The sequence below is a fragment of the Aspergillus melleus genome, assembly GCF_016097325.1.
Source record: "Aspergillus melleus strain CBS 546.65 chromosome Unknown contig1, whole genome shotgun sequence".
Classification (NCBI taxonomy): Eukaryota; Fungi; Ascomycota; class Eurotiomycetes; order Eurotiales; family Aspergillaceae; genus Aspergillus; species Aspergillus melleus.
This window is the reverse complement of record NW_025763370.1, coordinates 2,584,752-2,604,318: the sequence shown is the minus strand read 5'-3', so window position 1 is coordinate 2,604,318 and position 19,567 is coordinate 2,584,752. Positions and strand designations below refer to the sequence as shown.

Genomic DNA, 19,567 nt, shown 5'->3' with positions numbered 1-19,567 from the left:
CCGCTCCGAGCTAAGAAAATATTTTTATTCTTATGGTATTATTATGATCCAAAATAATTCCAGGTACGGAGTCAGAAAACAGAAGAAGAATGGAAAACAAAGAAAAGGGAAAATTAAACACCGATAGACGGGTGGGTCCGATTCCTCCGGAATACTTTTTTTTTTTTTTTCTCTTCGTCTATTTTCCTCTTTCATCCTCAATCCGCTCTCCCTCTTGCACCTTGGCCCTTGTGTCTTCCATGGAATTAACCATAATCTCCCGGTATTAATCCTGGTGGAACTTCTCCGTGAACCACAAATAAGGGGGAGAGACAACCCTCCCCAGAAGACAAGGCAACGAGTGGGACGGGAGGAGCTTCTAGAAATTTTCCTTGGAATTTCCCGTTGGGGCAGGCCGTATGCCCATATGGCAGCCCACTGGGTACAACTAAATCCGTTAGTCGTATTATCTGACGTAGTTCGTTTCCCTCTGTCCGTTGTGGAGCTGAGCTCCTGTTCACGACAGGGGTGTGTCCTTAATATTCTTTTTCTTTTTATTTTTAATTTGATTTTTCGATTTTCTTTTTTCTTGAAAAAAAAAAAAAAATCAATAATCTTTTTTGTCAATCATCCTGGTCACCATAATAATAAGAGATAAAATAAAAATAAAAACAAAAAAAGGCGTGGATCAGAACATTATATATTAAGCACCGTCTGACCTCGCCTTTTGAGTTTCTTTCTTTTCTCTTTCAATCTTCAAATCAAAAGACTTTGAGAACTTTCCACGTTGCCTACAAGTAACTACAGTTGCGCATCAACACGCCTTCATCCATCCACCACTCGACAACACTAAACTACTCAACTACCACCACCACCACCAAACAACACAACTCAACATGCCTTCCATCGGTGGCTCTACTTCGCAATTCCCTCCCTGCCCGGGACCTCCTCCCAAGGGCCCTCTGCCTCCTCTCCCCAAGTAAATTACCTCGAGTAATCTTGGACTTTCTGATGAGATTGACGACCGGCGAACTCGAGCGGTTCCTTGAATCGTGACCCAACATCGACACAAACCGACTCGAGACGCCTCATGAGATGGAGTTGCATTCTTCAAGCATGGATACCACGATTTCGTTTTCGAGAATTTGCAAATCTGCAAACCGGCATTTTACTACTGGATTTGACTACTGGATTTTTTGATCGCTTTTCTTTCTTTTTCTTGAACCACATTATATCCTTTTATTCGGCCTTTTTCGATCATATCTCGGTTTTTATCTTTTCTATTCTCTTCACACCAATCATCCTGCGCAGCGACGTTCATCGCGGGTGTTGTTTCTTTTCTCACTTCGATTCTCCGAACAAGCGCTGGCGCATTGTTCTCTCATTCTGCGATAACGCTTTGATCTTGCGACATCCACCGAAACCCGCCACTCTGGGACTATCTCTACGAAGCAAGAGGACGATCCGATGCAAGCGACAAGCATGATATCAAACAACGCACCGTCGCCGAATCACAACCACCCGACTTCCCCACCCTAGCTCGGTCCCATCGTCATCACTTATCTCTCACGACGGCCGTTTCCCAAGCACTCGGACGGGGCCTTGTCAGCATTACTTCCAGGATTTGATTCCAACCCCGCAAAGCAAACACGGCTGTTGCTGTTGGCGAAACCCAAAAGACCAACCAGGGGCTTGGATTTCCTTCTTCCCACGAGGCTTGGATCGCGCGATCGTCGGATGTCAAAGCGTTATGGGATTATGATTTCTTTTTCCTACCTTTTTTTGACTAGGAGCTTTTTAATCATGGGGTTTGATTTTCTTTTTTGTCTGTTTGGCTTTGAGGATTGTGACTCAAGCCTGTACTATTTTTCTTTCTTTTCTTTTCTTTTCTCTTATCTTTCTTTTTTATCTGAAGCAACGGCATGTATAATAGACTTAATATACCCAACAGCAGCAGCAGCACCAGCATATGGCATTCTTTTATTCTATTTGAATTGAAACTTTGACCTAGTGTCAATCATTCTATCAACATATTCTGTCCCAAACCTGATTTCTAGATCTTCTCTCCCAAGTAAGGTAAAGCACATACATACCTAACTGCTAATGCTTACTGAGTACGTGTAGTTAGTTAGAAAGGTAAGGTAGTTTAGGTAGTTCTATCCCGCTCCCCGCACTTCGTAATCCCTAATTCAATCCTTTTCGTGTCCATTGCTTTTCCCCCCTCATCATACTTTGATAAAAATGCAACCAAGCACCCAAAATGGAATACCCCCCTCAAAAAAAGCAATTATTTTTTTTTTTGCGTTCTGAAAAAAGAAATAAAAGAAAAATAAACGAAATAACTGTCTCACGATGACCGCATGGTGCGCATCATGATGTGACGGCACCGCAACGCTAAGCGCTCGGCCGATGAGACTTGACAGGGGTTGGGGAGGAGAAGGGGGTGACTTGAGTGACTGACTGGGTGTCGATAGCGTGATTCTTTTTCCCTGCTTTGCCATAACTGACTTGCGCCTGCGTCTGCTTCCGGTTGATCCTTGAAGAATGGAATTGAATTTTGGATTTTGGATTTTGGGGTCGTACGTTATCGGCTTACAGTACCTGCCTGGCTATCTACGGGTATGTGACTACCTATGTGTTTTGCATTGAGGGTGCTTGTTGCGGGGGTGAGTTATTTCATTTTTTTTTTGTTTCTCTATTTATCTGGATTAGTTGATGGGGTCGTGTGTTGTATGCTGCTGCAGTAGTTATCGGGGTTTACCTACCGTGATGTAGAATGTTCTGTATACAGTACGAAGTATGTCTGTCCTACATCGCCCGGCTGCAAGGTAGGCAGATGTCTCTAACCTACCCCTCATGATCCGATGCAGATAGAACAGGTGATTTACCCTGCTCTGTCCTGCCTGCCCTGTCCTGCCTGCCCTGTCCTGCCTGCCCTGCCCTGCCCGCTTGCTTACGGAACCTAGTACAAAAAATAGAATGCCATGAGGATGAGGATTCAATCCATGCGGTACAGCCTTAAGCTAAACCCATTAACCAACCAACTAGCTAGGTAGCTATTTTATCTGTGCGTAATATGACGAGACCAGCGGCTGCGGGATGCATGGCATTTTGCATTATTGGGCTATGCCATTGTCGTTGTCTAATGAGTTATGAGTAATGACTAGCTAGCTAGTTAGTTAGTTGTAGGTAACTAAGGGCATGCGCCTCGGACTGGGAATTTGGCTACCTGGTTTTATGTGTGCCTACTCCGTAGTCGGTTAGTGAGCCGGCCAGTCTAAGCGATTTGACGATGACTCGGTAGGTAGGCATAGACAGGGAAGGCGTCGGCTGATGGTGCATTAGTTTTACGGAGTAGATTCTGTGAGTATCAGCATTCAGCTCCCATCTTGCTCGCATCGCCCCGCCCCGCTTGTTGTGTACGGAGTATGTGTGTGTGAGAGTGTCTCTGACTAGGCAAGGGGGACAGTAGCCTAGTAAGGAATATTCACTGATAGCGAACACTACTTATCTAACTACGTGCTGACGGCTGAGGGACTATGCACCTTGCCATGCAGTGCAGGAGAGTATGCACGCCACAACGGAGTACGGAGTCCTGTTCTGCGTCGAGTCTGACGAGGATAAGTGCGCCAGAGATACTAGGCAGTAGTAGACCCTGCCTGCAAAACAAGCCAGTGGAGTAATCTCGGATACGAGGACCCGGGCCTGCGGAGGAACAAACCGTCCCAACTAACGGTAGAAAGTTGGAAGGTCAGGTCCATCGGCGGGAGTCCGATCGCAGGTCAAATGACCCGCGGCACGGGAGACTAAGGTTCTTAGTTCGCCCGTTAGCGCGCCGTACCTGAAGCTGGTCAGCCTTCGGAGTCAGACCACTTGCCATGTGCGGAGATGGATGGTCGCCGTTTCTTCTTTTTCTCTGATGTTTCTCGCTTACTGGTGCGGATAAACTCGTTGATTGGTCGATACATACATGACTGCCCTGTCTGTCGTGCGGCGCAGGTAGGCATTCTACGGGCACTCCGCCGTACGGAGTACAAAGATAGCATTGCCGCTACCCACTGCCCGAGAAAGGCTCCGTGCAGATTGCGGAACAAAGGAAACTAGAAAAGGGAATCGTCATCCTGATCAAGGTCCCTGACTATCCGGCTAAGTACCTGGTCTGACTGTCTGCGTAGAGAATAGAATGAATGCGTTATTTTGGTCCAATTGCGCTAAGTAGAGTGTCTGCCTGTTCGGGCTAATCTTGAGGCTCGTCTCTCGAAAGTGAGGCGATAAGAACCGGGAAACACGAAACTTAATCTACCTGAGAAGAGGGAAATGGATGACAGTTGACGGAGGTGTTTCGTTGGCCATGAGGGGTCAGAGACCAGACAAGAGACATCTGACGGGCGTTACGGCGTATGGAAGCAAGATAATTCCCTCAGGGGATCGTGTCGTCCGGGTGCATCCGTGAACCCACGCAAACAGCGTATCAGGTTTATCAATCAAGTGCGAGATTCAATCCGGATGACAAGGGGATGGCAGGAATGACGCAGTGTCGGCGACCACTTGGGGAAGGTGGAGATCCCTGCCTGACTGCCTGAGGGCCTGGCTGCCTCAGGACGGCACGAGGCGGCGGCCAGGTCCACGTGACGCGCATCGTCAACCCCAACTTTCTCTCGACCACCGACCTGCCCCGACCAAACGCTGGGAAAAAGAAAAATGGTTCTGGAGCTCCATGTCTGGGGTCCAGCTTTCTCGCTGCCCTCCATCGATGCGCAATGTCTCGCGACTATAGCCTATCTCTCGCAGACCGTCCCTAGGGAAGCCTGGGTGCTGGTCGCAAGCAGTGACCCGACCGTGTCCCCGACCTGTATGTTTTGACCCCAGTCCGGCGCATTACTCCGCATTTGAGAGATTTGGAATTGAATAGTTGTCTGGAATTGATTGTCCTGCTGCAGGCGAACTCCCCGCTCTCAAAAATGGAACGACATGGGTCAGTAAGTTCCGCAATATCGTGGATTATCTGCGCCAATACTCGAATGGCGACTGGGATCTGGACGGGGATCTGAGCGGCCTGGAAAAGGCCGATAACATCGCGTGCGTCTACTTCTTTCTTAGATTTCTGAAACGCATCATCCGACGAGCTGCATTTATTGACTAAAACAAAACAGATTCTCCTCGTTCGTCGAATCCCGCGGCCAATCCCTCATCGACCTCTCCCTCTACGTCACCAGCCAAAACTACTACAACCACACCTCCCCTGCCTACGGCTCCATCCTCCAATGGCCCAACCAATGGATCCTCCCGCCTAAGCTGCATGCCGCCGCAAAGACCCGAACAGACCATCTAGGCCTCTCCTCGCTGGACCTGGACGCCATCGAGGAGCAGCGCAAACGCGACCACTCGGCGGCCGTCGCGGCCGGCCAGGTCCCGCCGAACTTCATCCAGTCGCCGCGCGACACGGTCACGCGGCTACTAGGCAAGACGGCGCAGCAGAACCAGTTCAAGCTGGAGGCCCTGACGGCCGAGTTCTTCGACGCCCTGGAGGAGATCCTCGGCGCGAAGAGCTACCTGCTGGCCGACGAGGCTGCCACCAGTCTAGACTGTCTGGCCCTCGGGTATCTGAGCCTGGCGCTAGTGCCGGACCTCACGCACACGTGGCTCCGCGATGCCATGGTCGCCAAGGCGCCGCGATTGACAGCCTACACAGAGCGATTGCGACGCAGATGTTACGGACTGGGGGCGCCAGCACCAGCACACGAGGGATCGACCGAGAAGCCGGAGCCAGGATCCACCGTCCTGCCGTGGCAGGCATTCGAGCGCCCCCGGCTGACCACCGTCGGCGCGACGCTATGGAATGCGCTGGCCGACGCCACGCCGATCTGGCGCAACATGCGCGCCTCGACGCGATTACGGGAGGCGGCGGAGGAGTCGGACTCGGGGCTCTCGGACACCGAGAGCAAGGCTCTATCGCAGGTGGCGATCGGCCAGAGAAAGGATCTGCTCGTGTCTGTGGCGACCGTGGTGGGTGGATTCGCGGCGCTAGCGGCGTACATGGTTCATCTGGGGATTCTTGCATTTGCGCTGGAAAAGGAGGAGGAGGAAGGGCTAGGCGAGGAATACGAGATGCCAGAGGCATTCCAGGCGGAGGATCTGTTGTCGTCGTTGCAGATATGAGTGCTGCTGAGTAGATGTTCTGCACTAGCAGCTCTAGCTAGCTAGCTAGGTAACTGGTAGTTGAGTCAGTTGCATGTATTTTTAGCCCCATGGGAAGAACAAGTCTCTATTCAAGGTATCCATCTGACTCAGTCATCCCGTCTCTTTTTGCTTTTTATAAACGAGATTCATTCGGAATTAGCCCCTCGAGCTGCATCTACCTACATCACATACTATACAGTGGACAGTGGACAGTGAACTAGACCCCATACATAGCATGGACGCCAACTCTATAGATTAGAACCAAAAGTAAACACTAACCACCATAACTAGTTACGCCACCATAAGCATGCGACACACCCAGCCCAATGCCAAACTGCACATCATACAGCCGTAAGACCTAACTTCCATAGACCATGCATGAACCACGAGCCAGGAAGCGAATCCTAGCATCTACATACATGCAATGCATGTATAGTTCATCCACAGGTCATAGCCACGGGATATGCATCTAATATCTATTTCTATTTCTACTTCGTAGGCAGAGTACGGGGTAGATACTAAGCACTAAGCACTAGCAAGCATAGGTAGCAAATGGAAATAGATCCCACGTGCGTTTTGTGAATATGGAGATGTGTCTACGTACAAGCAAGGGACATACTTTACTGGCTAACTTGCTAGCTATGGATTGGATTATCTTGTCTCGTATCATCTCAGATTTCTCACATCATCATACCTAACTAAATTACCAAACTAGCTGCTTCGTGTTACGAAGGGTAAGTTAGGGACTAGAGAAAATAGATCATGCTGTATAGGGTAGGTGATTACCTTACTGAGCGAAGGAAGCAAGCAAGCAAGCGAGGAAAAAAGAACGCAAAAAATAGTTTTGGTTATGATTAGATTGAGCAATGTGTGTGTGTGTGTGTGTGTGTATTCCTTTATAGATGAATTGAATACACTTGTCCCTGGCTATCATGTAAAGTATAACTATATGGATAATTACTAGTTAACCAGCTACGTCTATCTGACTCCTTATCTCTACAAAGGAATTGATAGGTGCATACAACTCATATGTATATCAACTGGATTGATAGACTCAATTGCGCTGCTCTTTGGTACATTCATTGTAACTCAAAGTAGATTTAGAACATACGAAAAAGCAAAAAGAAAGAAAGGAAACCGCATCAATTTCCAAAAATAAAAGTCCCCCAGGGCCTCCCTCCCGAAGGGACATGGAGATTCAGATTCAACGCCAACAGGCCTGCACACTGAATCATTGAGTAAAAATAGTGCATAGCGAATACGAACCCTTGGTCTATCTCACCTGTTCAGCACATGATGTGATGTAGGAAATTCCTAGTTACTCCGTACTCCGAAACCAAGACCTCACTCAGGCCTACCCACAGAAGCCACGAAGTTACCAACGAAGACCCAAGTCCCCGAGGAGAAAAAGACAAAACCTACTCCGTAAGTAAGGTAAGAGCTACTCCGTATAGAAAACCAAAACCCAAAAACCAAAAAGTGTAAAGAGCAGGGAAAGAAAAGAAAAAAAGACGACTATCACATCCTGAAACACGCCATTCCACGAGGGACCTAAAAATTAGACCAGGAACACCCGAGTCATCCATCCTCCAATCGCCAATCGATCTATTAATATTATTGTGTTTCCGGCCCGAGGGGGCCGAGGGTACATCTTCTAACTTCTCGGTCGCCAGCCTATATTTACTATATTTAGATGGTAGTTACATATTTGCTTTGAATGGTTTCTTGGTCTAAGGGGTTTGGTCTTTGTTCTTTGTGGTCTGATCTTTGTATACGTACCTGCGGATAATTTGGAAAGATCAATGGAAATAATATGAGTAAGAAAAGAGAGATAAGCAAAAGAAACAAAAGGGGGGATAATTGAATATCAAGTTCGGAGTGCACTACTGTTGGATTCAGGATCAACATGAGATATTAGATAGCAAGATCAAAAGTTCTTCCGGGTATTCTTGGAACTTGTCAACTATGGTATCTAGTCGATTGTTAACCATGGTTATGCAGATGGCAGAATGTACAAGACAAAAGCCATCTTTTCAATCATCTAAATACCCAGTATCTTCACCAAACAGAACAATTTCTCTTCAGAGAGTCTCTTTGTCTCCAATCAATACAAACTGCACATCCTAGAGAAGAATGACCCCTTTCATCTGATACTATACTGGTGCTTAGAGATGGTCCTCACACCGTCCCCTGGGGGCTTTAGATAATGTGGTCGGAAGGCTAGATCAATAATGTCCGCGGCACCGGTGAAACGGAAAGCTCTCGACGAAGACTCAACCCTTCGGCCTCCTACAGAGACGCCAACGAGGATATGTAAACAACATGCTCTAATCCATCATATTATCATCCCTCAACTTGTACAACGATGAATACAAAGCCTAACTTAATAGGCCTTGGTCGGGTTGGATGCGTCATGCGCACTGGAGAAATCGCAGTGAAAACCGCCAATAAATGGACAGTGCCTGACAATGCATCGGAATATACAACCATTGTCTACGAGCAAATGAACAAGACCAACGAGGAGTCCTTGATACACGAAGGACGCATCTATCGACATCTTGCACTGGTAGAAGGTGTCTTGCAGCCGCTTCACATCTCTGATACGGAAATCCGGATGCCGTATATAAGCCACAGATCGCTGGATAAATACATGAGCGCAACTAAGACCGTGGGCGCTACTCAACATAGACAATATCTGGCGTGGTTTCGAAACGCTGCAGACATTATCTCTAGAGTCCATGGGCAGCGGGTTATCGTTGCTGATATTGCAGCACGGAATTTCCTAGTCAACAAAGACCTATCGCTTCAGTTGTGTGATTTTTCTGAATCACTTATCATACCAGAGGACGACGTTCCAGAAGAATTCCTGTCCGAAGATTTCCTCTCGGTCAAATTCGACATCGCTCGTTTTGGGTCCATGATGTACGAGATCGTGTCTGGCCATCGATATGAATTCTACATAAATCCTGAGATCGACAGTGACTTGGACGAGGGCGAATCGAAAACTTACAAAGAATGGCCGACCAGCGACCGGTTTCCAGACACAAGCGATATATTCTTCGGTGATATAATTCGCAAGTGCTGGCGCCGCGATGGGTTTTGCAACATGGAGGATGTTTGTGCCGCCTTGCAAATGGAAGCCAGTTTGGACTGGCGTCACATAGTCCGTGTGGCACGCCCAATAATCACGACGATACTGTTCTCTATGATAGTCGCCCGCCGTCTTCCATGGCGAAAAGCCGTGGATGCCCTTCTATTTAGACGGTAGCCTACCATTCTTGTTCTTACCGAATACTGTATTTGGTCCCAGCTGGAAAAGAATCTTCCCAATGTTAAGTTATCAGGAGACTATAATCATTGAGCTGATATAGAATAACTACGGAGTACCTTTTCGTTAACTAGTTAGACATTTTGGGTCCTTACTAATCAACAATAGAAGCAAAGAACCAGTTCTTACGAGGTAGGGGTGACACTGTACACCGACTCCTTTATCTATCCCTACCCAAATTTGTGTTGTTTCAAGAGCCAAAGAAGTGAGGAAAGCAATACAACTAAATACAATTTAAACCATGGAAATATCTAATCAAGAAAGAAAGTATTTATTTCAAAATAGTAAAAGAAAAAGCTGGAAATAGGTATAAAGAAATGAAGATCCACAGAGAAAAAGAAAAACAAAGACGTTTACTCGTCAAAGTCAATGGTGACGTGGAGACGGACACCGTCGTTGCCCTTGTAGTTACCACCAATGCCATCAACACCCTCCTCGGCAGCGGTGTAGGCGTTGAGCACGTTCTTGGCCAGGTTGCTGATGCTGGAGCAGCCACGGTCGGAGTGCTGGCAGATCTTCATACCCTGAACATCCTGGTTGGCGTTCTGGGCCTGGATGGCGGAGACGTCCCAGCCGGACCAGGTGTGGCCGTCGGGCAGGTCACGGCTGTTCTTGCTGTTACCGAAGTCGAATTCACCCCAGGTGCAGGAGTATCCGCCCATGTCGTCGGTGGGGAGCTTGGTGCCCTTGGCGGCACCCCAGCTACCCTGGGAGTCGCCGTCGAAGGCAACGTACTTGGTCTCGCCGGCGTCGATGGTCAGGGTAAGGGCGGAGTTGCCGCTGTACCATCCGTTGATGCCACCGTCGGGGCCGATCTTGTTCCAGAAGACCATGGTCCAGGGGTCCTTCTCGCTACCGTGCACGGCAATGACGTAGCGGTAGTTGCAGGCGTTGGACTCGGACACCTCCTTGATGTTGCTACCCCAGGGGGAGCCGACGTTGCCCTTGTAGAAGACGTAGTCCTGGTCGTTGTCCAGGGTGCTGGCGCCGAAGCCGTCGCGCGAGAATTCACCGGAGGGGTTGTCGTACCAGTTCTGGCAGCTTCCGCCAGCGGGAGCAGAGGACGAGGAAGACGAGGAAGATCCGCTGGGGGAGGCGGACTGGCTGGCGGTGGGGACGGCAGCGACGGTCACGACCTGAGTAGCACCGCCCTCAGCTTGGAAAGCGGGGGTAGCCTGAGGAGCAGCGGTGGCCTCGGCGCCGGACCACTCGTTGGTCCAGGAGACCATCTTGCCGTCCATCTCGACCTTGACGATGTCACCAATGTCACGCTTCTCAGCGGGGTGAGCATGGCGACGCTCGTGGCCGTGCAGACGAGCAGCGGCAGTGCCGGCGGACAGAGCCGAGAGGAGAAGAATCGAATCCTTGAGCTGCATGGTGGAGATTGAAGAAAGGATTGATATCGGGTATCGATAGTATCAGATAGAAAGTAATCACAAAAGGCGGGGGGTATCACGCGGTGGATCAAAGAAAGATCAACAGAAATCAAAGACCCTCGGGAAACGCGAGAAACAAATCAAGCAATGAATGTCTTGTTGTGAATGAATGACTCGAGCAATGGAAGCTCCGCGATTGTAAGGAGAGAAGTGCGAACCCTGAGGGGGAAAAAGTAAGAGAAGGATGGAAGAGAAGAAAAGGAAGAGAGGGAGAAAGAGAGAGACAACCGGGGGGGGCACGGCGTAATAATAATAAAACTCATAGTCACCGTGCGACTTTGACGGACCGAATTTAATTAAATGAAAAGGGGGCCGATCAGGGGAAGTGCAGGTCGTTGAGTGCAGCGATTGGCGCGCGGAGAGAAACGGTTCCTGAGCTTGCCTTTGTGAACATTTGATTGGATAAGACTAGAGTTTGGCCCCGCTCTAGGCTGCGGTCGAGACTTTCCAGACCCAACAGTCCCGTGGTACCGTACGGTAATCGGTCAGGTCGGTCAGGTACCTGGTACCTTAGTTTACACATCTCCCTCAGTTCCTGACTGACTGTGAACCGAGAAGAATCATGCAAGGCACTCCAAGTACACTCATTTACAGAGAACAGCGATGACTCGGTTGGGTTCCCAAGGGTCTGCTGCGTTGGATCAATCAGAGTCGATCCATTCCGATTATCGAGATTAGATGCATGACATGGAATGCTGCCCGATGTGAGGAATTGGCCCGAGATATGGCCAGAGGTTAAGATCCGACGGTCTATTCTACGGAGTATACTCAGTATTGGTCTGTTCTCGCCGGTCTGAGAGGTTGATTCTGGATAATTGACAATGGATACGTCACTGCCAGCGTGGTGATACATTATCATTCAGATCCAGTCCAGTCCGTCAGGCAATACTACAACCGATGGCCACGTCAAGTCGACCCACGTGAACCGGGCACCGTCAAATCTGCGGACATCACTGCAAGTTGATCTATTCATCGAAGTTGAATCACACCGACAACTGCGAACTGCCAAGCGAGATCATTTCCTCGGAGCAAACAAGTACTGTACCTGCAGTAGTCCTGCCGGTACTCTCTTTCCGATACATACCAGATGTTGGTTTCTCCTGCAATACCCAAGACATGCTGTGTATGTATGTACAGTATGTACATCTGGTGTACCTTACGGTCCTTACCGCGTCCTTCAGGGAGCCCCTTAACCCTTCAGGTACGCTGCGGTCCCTGGAAACCCTGATCCAGGGTCATTGGGGGCGCCATTCTTAGCCCTTCGACGCGAGATGAAAATTCCCAGGGCTCGTTCTCCAGGTACGGTGTAGCACCGTGTAGGCCCTGGCCTTTGGGACATCCCCGTCGACGGTCCAGCCAGTCGGCCGTGGGTCTGGAACGAAAAACACCCAAGACTCAAGAGAAAAAAAATACCCACTCTGGATCCCCTCTCCTCTCTTTCCAGTTTCCATCTCCCCGTGCCCCCGTCGAGTCCACCCTCGACCTCGCCACCGCAGAGACAGAAAACGTGAATCTTGTTGCCGGCGAAGGCCGAGTGTTGCCCTCGGTAACCGACGAGGCGACAACCGGTTCAGAAGGAGGATCATCCATGCAGAAATCGCTCTTCTGGACCGTCTTTACTCTTCAGTAAGCATTCTGTAACCTTACGGCGTAGTAGACTCGCTAACCGCTGGTACAAATAAATAAACACGCGATCCTTGGGGCGGCGAGCCACGGTTATGGCCCGGAACCACTCTTCTGCACACTCGGTACCTCCTGATTATTATTACGTCGTGTTTGAACCTGAATTTGAGCCCTAGGCTGTGCACCTTCGCATATGCCCTTCTACGGAGTACAGTGTACGATCATCAGGATATGGGGGATCCTACTGAGAGGGATTAACGCAGACCTCGACCGGACGGGCCGGGACTCGTAAGCTGCCTTGGTCGACTGGACGATCTGCTAAATTTATCCCCGTCGATCGGTGCATCACGTGGGTTTATCTGCTTAGTAAGTTTATGCCTCAGGTGTCTGTTTTGTCTAATCACCTGACGAGCAGCTAGAACTGCTCATGGGATCATCTCATCTAATCAACATGACATGCTGCGAACAAAATATGTACAATGGTATCGAGGCCTTAAAACTGACCATCACTTCAGATCTACTCCCCCCTCGAACGCCCCTCCTCCGGCGTCCGCATCCACTTGCACGCTCTCGTCCAGCCCGCACACCCGGAACAGCATCTGCGGCGTCATCTCCGGCTGCAAGCCTGGAATCCCATCTCGCTTCAGCTTCAGCATGGCCTCACGGATCGCCTCGCACGCCGGCCCCAGCGCCGCGAAGGGAAAGATGATCATCCGGAACCCCATTTCCTTGGCCTCGGCCGCCGAAATCGACGGCGTTGCGCCGTGCTCGACCATGTTCAAAAGCATCGGCCAGGGCGCCAGCTCTTGAACCGCCTGCCGCGCCATCTCCTTGGACGTGATGCCCTCGAGGAAGCCCACGTCCGCGCCCGCGTCGCGCGCCGCCCGCAACCGCGCCATGCTCTCCTCGTACCCGTGCACCTGGAGGGCGTCGGTGCGCGCGATCACGACAATATCACTGCCAATGCGCTGGCGCGCTTGCACGGCCGCTCGGATCCGCGTGACGTAGGTGTCTCGGTCGACGAGGATCTTGCCGCCCAGGTGCCCGCAGCGTTTCGTCTGCACTTGGTCCTCGATGTGGAAGGCGGCAACGCCCGAGCGCGAGTACTGCTCCGTCGTTCGGGCCACCATGATGGGCCCGCCGTAGCCTGTGTCAGCGTCGGCAATGACGGGGGTCTTGGGGGAGAGGTTCGAGAGCATCTCCGCGTTGGCGCGCATGTCGTTGAGCGTGCAGATGCCTAGGTCTGCTTGGCCGTGGACGGAAGCGGCTGTGCCGGCACCGGTCTAAGGGAGAGGGCATCAATCAGGAGCGTTCCAATGACATGAAGGTAGGCTGGACTTACCATGTAGAGAGCATCGAAGCCTACGGAGAGGGCAATGCGAGCGGACAGGCCGTCATACACTCCGGGGGCGACAATGCAGGAGTTGGGGTCTGCGAGGGTCTGTCGAAGACCAGTGGCGGCTGTGACGATAGGCATTGTGATGGTAACTGATGATGCAGGTTCTTCCTAGACCAACAGATTGAGCTTAAGAAAGCCAGGATCAGGAAATTACTGGGATGTTCTGATGTTTGCCATCGCTTTTATATGGCGGATGGCAATGCCGATCCCGAAACCGGGATGCTTAGATAATCTCGGGGATAACTCGGGGAGCAAATTGAAAGAGTTCTGTAGAAGACAATCGGACTAGAGAGATGTAGAGCTGTAGAAATTCTCGAATTCGAATGATCGGAGTTCCAATTGAATAGCCCATAGATCCTTGTATCAAATTGAGGTCCAACTGAGCCAACCCCGGAAAGCCAAACCCTGCAAACTGCAAAGCGGCCGCGACTCGGCATTTCCACTTCTTTGCCGCTTTCTTCGCCTCTTCACCTCCACTCCACCTCCAACTTCTCTCGACCTTCACCTTCTCATCCTCCACCCTTTCTTTCCCACGAAAACCTCTCAAGTATGATATTCTAGTCGAAGTGATATAGCACATTCCTCACATTCTTCGTTCTCACCACCCATCCATAAGATGGCCCGCTCCGCCATCGTCCAAGAATACGCCCCTCCGCCCGCCTCCACCACCCTCAGTCTCGACCGCAAAGTCACCTCCGAACGGCAACACAATGGCATCGCCCGGCCCAAGGGCTACCGCGTCTCCTGGCACGCCAATCCCGCCGTGGAGCTGCACCACTTCGGCCAGTCGCACCCCATGAAGCCGTGGCGGCTCACGCTCACCAAACAGCTCGTCATGGCCTACGGCATGCACCACGCCATGGACCTCTACCTAGCGCGGTCCGCCACCTACGAAGAGCTCGCCGACTTCCACAAGACCGACTACCTCGATTTCCTGCGCCAGGTGATGCCCGGCGACATGGAGAAGGCGGAGCAGAGCGAGAACGTGGCGCGGTTCAACTTCGGCGACGACTGCCCCATCTTCGACGGGCTGTACGACTACTGCTCCCTCTACGCTGGCGGTACCATCGACGCCGCGCGCAAGCTCTGCAACAACCAATCCGAGATCGCAGTCAACTGGTCCGGCGGCCTGCACCACGCCAAAAAGGCCGAGGCCAGCGGCTTCTGCTACGTCAATGACATCGTCCTCGGCATCCTGCAGCTGCTCCGCCTGCACCCGCGCGTCATGTACATCGACATCGACGTGCACCACGGCGACGGCGTCGAGCAGGCCTTCTGGTCCACCGACCGCGTCCTCACCGTCTCCTTCCACAAGTACGACAAGGACAACTTCTTCCCAGGCACCGGCGCCCTCGACGCCACCGGCCCAACCCACCCCTTGAACCCCGGCGCGCACCACTCCGTCAACGTGCCCCTCCACGACGGCATCGACGACGACTCCTACATCCAGCTCTTCCGCGACGTCGTCGGCAATTGCGTCGACGTGTACCGCCCGGGCGCCATCGTCCTCCAATGCGGCGCCGACTCCCTCGGCTGCGACCGCCTGGGCTGCTTCAACCTCAACGTCGCCGCGCACGGCGCCTGCGTCGCCTACGTCAAGACCTTCAACCTGCCGCTCCTCGTCGTCGGCGGCGGCGGGTACACGCCCCGGAATGTCTCGCGCGCCTGGGCCCACGAAACCTCCATCCTCATCGACGCCCAGGACCAGATCGACCCGCACATCCCGGAGGACGTGTTCTTCCGGAACCACTTCGGGCCGGATTACTCGCTATTCCCGCCCTTGTCGGAGATGCGCAAGCTCGAGAATAAGAACCCGCGACCGTATCTGAATAGTCTGCTGGAGTCGATCCGGGAACAGCTGCGTTACATCGAGGGTGCGCCGAGCGTGCAGATGAGTTTCATTCCGCCTGACATCCTCGGGCTGAGAGAGGAGACGGAACGCGAGATTGAGGAGGAGATTGCGTTGATGGATGAGGAACGCGAGGAGCGCGAGGGCAAGTTTAGTCGGAGACGGGAGTTGGAGAGGGGGTTGCCGACTAGAGGGGAGTTGTATACTGCTTCTTAGTCTTTCCCCCTCTCTTTTCCTTCCCTAGGTACTTTTCTCCCTCTCTTCCCCCTCTCTCTTTGCCCACCCTAGCTGGATCTGATTCGATTTGATGCGATATATTCAGTCGTTGAGATCTGAGGTCATTACAGGGACTGGCTGGCATTGTTCTCCACACTTTCAATTCTGTTTTATTTCAACGTTCATAAAAGGAGTTTACTGGGGGGTTGGCTGGCTGGATTGATTATATTGATTGGCGTTGATACGGAATTTCTTGAATATGTAAATAGGTAGCATTGTTGTAAATACCCATGGCCTTATTGTTTTACCAAAATAAACCACTCTGTTCATCTATCTCGAGAGCAATATACTCCGTACATTCTTCTGTTGATCACTACCGAAAAGATACATACATTTAAAATTGAATAGAACATGGCTTATACATACTAGTCCTATCATATATCTATATAAACAACTCCTCCCCAAGTGAAACTACCTTGATCGTAATTGCAATTCACCAGACAAACTATCCATCCATCCACACAAGCCCAAACGCAACAAGATGTGAAAATGAAGAAAACATTATTGATATTTATAATTAATTCCCAAGAAGTAGACGACGAAAAGAAGAAGAAGGATTCACCTATATCACCGACTCCCGGGTCTGATACTCCTTTCTTATGTTAAGTGTTCAGTGTTCAGGACCATGGATGAGTAAGTCAAAAGTCACGAATGGAAAGTCAATCGGGTATCCAGTACACTTCGCAGATGGGTATGGAGGTAGTAATTTGTGCGTGCGCGCAAAGTGGTCAAGTCAATAATGTGCGAGAAAGGCTCAGCCTGGGAATATGTTGAAATCTTTGATGGAAAGAAGAGGGCTCTGCAGTCTGCAGCCCTCACTGTAACATCCCAAAGATAAACGGTTGAAGGGTTAAGAAATGTTGGTTGATCAACCGGTTCAGCCTGTCAGTCAATCAATCATTCAAACACGGATATGGCAATGTTGGCTGGGTCTCTGTCCGTAGGTGACTACGTTTCGATGACCGAGGGACCGGTTTCTCCCATTCCTGTGCTTTTTGTGGGTTTTTTTTCTCTTTTCATCTGCCTTCCCTCTTCTGTCTCTCCTTTTCTATTTTTGTAGTCTTAAGCTGATATACCGTAGATTGTAGATATCACGGACAAGCTGGTCTTCACGGGATTGGCGCTCAGGGCTTGGGCTTGTCCGTGGCGTTCACGTACTCGTTGAATTCCGCCGTGCGAGAATCTCTCCGCTCCACGGGTGGTTCTTCCTCGTCCTTCACAGGGGGCTGGGGCTGGGACTGGGCCATGGCCGGCTTGGTCTCGGTCTCATCCGACGGCGCTTCGTGCTCCTCCTTCTGCTTGTGAGGCGGGATGTGAAACTGGGAGGGTTCGGTCTGACCTGGAAGAATGGGCGCAATGGACAGGATCTGCTGGTGAGCCCCTTCGGGGTTGTGCGGGTCGCTAATGATCCCCGTCAATGACCGCCCCATGATATTCGGGACATAAAACTTACACTCGGGCGTTGATGATCCAGTCCAGATCTTCTTCTCCCTCGTCCACACCACCCGGCCCTCCTTGCACGCGACGGAACAGCTTCGGCTGCCATTCCACGCCGTCTTCGGCCCTTTTGGCCGCCTCCTCTCGCTGACGATCCTCGATTTTCGTCTTCTCGTCGGTGGCTAGTTCGTGGTTCATGGCGATGACCGCCTTGGCGGTGCTTTGCCATAGACGCTGCGACTCGCGCTCACCCTGCTCTTCGATCGGCCGGGACAACGGAGGAGTATGTTTCGCATGACGTGCGTCGAACAGGAGCTCCTTTTGGTGCGTCTGTAATGGTCAGATTTGGATCCGCAAGAGGGCCAGGAAAACAAGTTACCTGGACGTTCTTGATATGCATCTCTCCGTTCCATAGCCCCGAAAGCTCGTAGTATACCTCGCCCGTCTTCTCGTTCTTGATCGTTCCGCCGATGGCGTTATAAGTGCCGGAGAAGTAGCCCTTAGTCTTGAACTCCAGATCGGCCACCAGGTTGTTCTCCGGACATCTGACGTAACTGTGATCGCCGAGCTCATACTTCATCTTTCCAAAAAGGATACCGCGGGCGTACATATTCGGTTGCGTCAAGATACTAGGTTCGTCAGCCCCCAAGTCCGATAATTGGGCATAGAGATCACGTACTATCGTTCACCCTTTTCCTTGTCCTCCCCGCGGTTCAAGAACCGCAGGATCGCAATCCCCTCCATCATGCTGGCGGCCGAGTTGCCGAGGAATTTGCTGCGTGGCTTAAGCGTTCCGTCGATCCGGATGTGGTGTTCGGGGGCCATGAAGAAATAACTCGATTTGGGCGGATGGTGGGAGGTCTGCTCGGAGATGTAGTACCCGCGGGTACCGTCGGGATAGTCCCAGTAACAGGTGAACGTCTCTCCGAGGATCGGATTCAACGGTTTCTTGACACCTCTGCAGGAAGAGAAGTATATCAGCACGGCGGGATCACTCTTCCGGTCCGGGTGTGACGTACGGAGGTTTGATGTGCCATCCGCTCAGGTAGAACTTGACCACGGAGACGAAACGTTCTAGCGGGTCGTCGACGGTGGGCATGGGCAGGAGGGTTTCCGGATGGGCCATGAAGCTAGAGAAGAGGTGTATTAGTCGAGATCCGGCGATTTTGAAGCCACGTCGGCGCTCACTTGGTGATCCGCTCCAGCATCGATCGCGGTTCCAGGATAAAAGTAGGCAGCACCACTCGACTCAGGTCGGCGCCCGGTCGGAGCTGGGAGATGATGTGTGAGAGGACTGTCCGATTAGCCAAGATTTGTGATGAACTGCGAGATAGAAAATACATACCATTGCCCTGGTCGGGTTCGACAACCTCGTCATCGCCGCTCACGGACCCGGTCTTGGGTTCGTCGAGCGAGGAACGAGTACCTGAGGAATTGAAAAACGAGCCCCAGTCAGCGGACATGATGGGGCGGGAAAGAGAAAAGAGACGATGAGTGAGTGAAGAGAGTGTGTGGAAGAGCGTGGGCGATGGAGGGGAGAAGGAAGAGGAAGAGGGAGAAAAAGAGGAATGACGTGGGAGACGAAAGGAAAGGATGAAGAGGGGCCTCTCCCCGTCTCTCCGTCATTGGCCCGACACTCACTCGCTGGACTGGCCACCGACGACCGTCGTCGAATATGCGGCACCGCAATGGAAACGGGCATTTTGTTCTCGATTCGATTGCGCTGGGCAGGTTGATTCTTTCTTGTTCGTGAGTGAAGTCGACGGTCGCGTTGGGAGACGATCGGTTTCTTAGCAGCAGTTGGGAATGAACAGGCCGGAAATCATCACCTGATAAACTACAAGCTCTTAAGGGAAAGCGAAACAGATCAACTGACAGGCAGACGTGATTCAATCTTCTTTATTTATATCGAGCCATACGAGGAACGAGGGCGAAATTTGATCATCCGGTGGATTCCCATACCCACCTATTTATATGTGGCAGTGGATTCTCCTGCCCGGTCTGACCTCTCTGGCTCTCGCCTCTTCAGCCTTTCGACGATGCCATAACGCGGAAGATAT

The 19,567-nt window shown here is 51.3% G+C and overlaps 7 protein-coding genes across 7 annotated transcripts; 4 read left to right on the top strand and 3 right to left on the bottom strand.

Annotated features, from left to right (window-relative positions):
- Positions 1 to 720: 720 nt before the first annotated feature.
- On the top strand, positions 721 to 2,025 carry LDX57_000915 (uncharacterized protein). Its single transcript, XM_046082561.1, has one exon. The coding sequence runs from the start codon at positions 1,070 to 1,072 to the stop codon at positions 1,463 to 1,465; it is 396 nt and encodes a 131-aa protein (XP_045938518.1). The 5' UTR covers positions 721 to 1,069; the 3' UTR covers positions 1,466 to 2,025.
- Positions 2,026 to 4,680: 2,655 nt separating this feature from the next.
- Positions 4,681 to 6,138, top strand: LDX57_000914 (glutathione S-transferase family protein; the record flags this gene model as incomplete). Its single annotated transcript, XM_046082560.1, has 3 exons — positions 4,681 to 4,831; positions 4,920 to 5,058; positions 5,133 to 6,138. The coding sequence occupies 3 exons, from the start codon at positions 4,681 to 4,683 to the stop codon at positions 6,136 to 6,138; spliced, it is 1,296 nt and encodes a 431-aa protein (XP_045938517.1).
- A 2,434-nt stretch (positions 6,139 to 8,572) lies between these two features.
- Positions 8,573 to 9,427, top strand: LDX57_000913 (uncharacterized protein; the record flags this gene model as incomplete). Its single annotated transcript, XM_046082559.1, has 1 exon — positions 8,573 to 9,427. One exon carries the CDS (start codon positions 8,573 to 8,575, stop codon positions 9,425 to 9,427), a length of 855 nt encoding a protein of 284 aa, XP_045938516.1.
- Positions 9,428 to 9,840: 413 nt separating this feature from the next.
- Positions 9,841 to 10,863, bottom strand: aspf4 (allergen Asp F4; the record flags this gene model as incomplete). Its single annotated transcript, XM_046082558.1, has 1 exon — positions 9,841 to 10,863. The coding sequence occupies one exon, from the start codon at positions 10,861 to 10,863 to the stop codon at positions 9,841 to 9,843; it is 1,023 nt and encodes a 340-aa protein (XP_045938515.1).
- Positions 10,864 to 12,978: 2,115 nt separating this feature from the next.
- LDX57_000910 (isocitrate lyase/PEP mutase family protein) lies at positions 12,979 to 14,412 on the bottom strand. Its single transcript, XM_046082557.1, has 2 exons — positions 13,889 to 14,412; positions 12,979 to 13,829 (listed from the first exon to the last, which is right to left on the bottom strand). Exons 1-2 carry the CDS (start codon positions 14,021 to 14,023, stop codon positions 13,053 to 13,055), a joined length of 912 nt encoding a protein of 303 aa, XP_045938514.1. The 5' UTR covers positions 14,024 to 14,412; the 3' UTR covers positions 12,979 to 13,052.
- Positions 14,413 to 14,561: 149 nt separating this feature from the next.
- hosA (histone deacetylase HOS2) lies at positions 14,562 to 16,010 on the top strand (the record flags this gene model as incomplete). Its single annotated transcript, XM_046082556.1, has 1 exon — positions 14,562 to 16,010. The coding sequence occupies one exon, from the start codon at positions 14,562 to 14,564 to the stop codon at positions 16,008 to 16,010; it is 1,449 nt and encodes a 482-aa protein (XP_045938513.1).
- Positions 16,011 to 17,194: 1,184 nt separating this feature from the next.
- OSH6 (OSBP family protein) lies at positions 17,195 to 18,970 on the bottom strand (the record flags this gene model as incomplete). Its single annotated transcript, XM_046082555.1, has 7 exons — positions 17,195 to 17,471; positions 17,524 to 17,837; positions 17,887 to 18,136; positions 18,187 to 18,465; positions 18,527 to 18,637; positions 18,696 to 18,801; positions 18,853 to 18,970. The coding sequence occupies 7 exons, from the start codon at positions 18,968 to 18,970 to the stop codon at positions 17,195 to 17,197; spliced, it is 1,455 nt and encodes a 484-aa protein (XP_045938512.1).
- Positions 18,971 to 19,567: the final 597 nt, after the last annotated feature.

Bases quoted from the DNA above. Each gene is read 5' to 3' on its own strand.
- LDX57_000915 (XM_046082561.1), top strand. From the start codon at position 1,070: ATGAGATGGAGTTGCATTCTTCAAGCATGGATACCACGATTTCGTTTT.
- LDX57_000910 (XM_046082557.1), bottom strand. From the start codon at position 14,023: ATGCCTATCGTCACAGCCGCCACTGGTCTTCGACAGACCCTCGCAGAC. The intron at 13,830-13,888 runs GTAAGTCCAGCC...CCTCTCCCTTAG, and splicing joins GCTTCGATGCTCTCTACATG to ACCGGTGCCGGCACAGCCGC.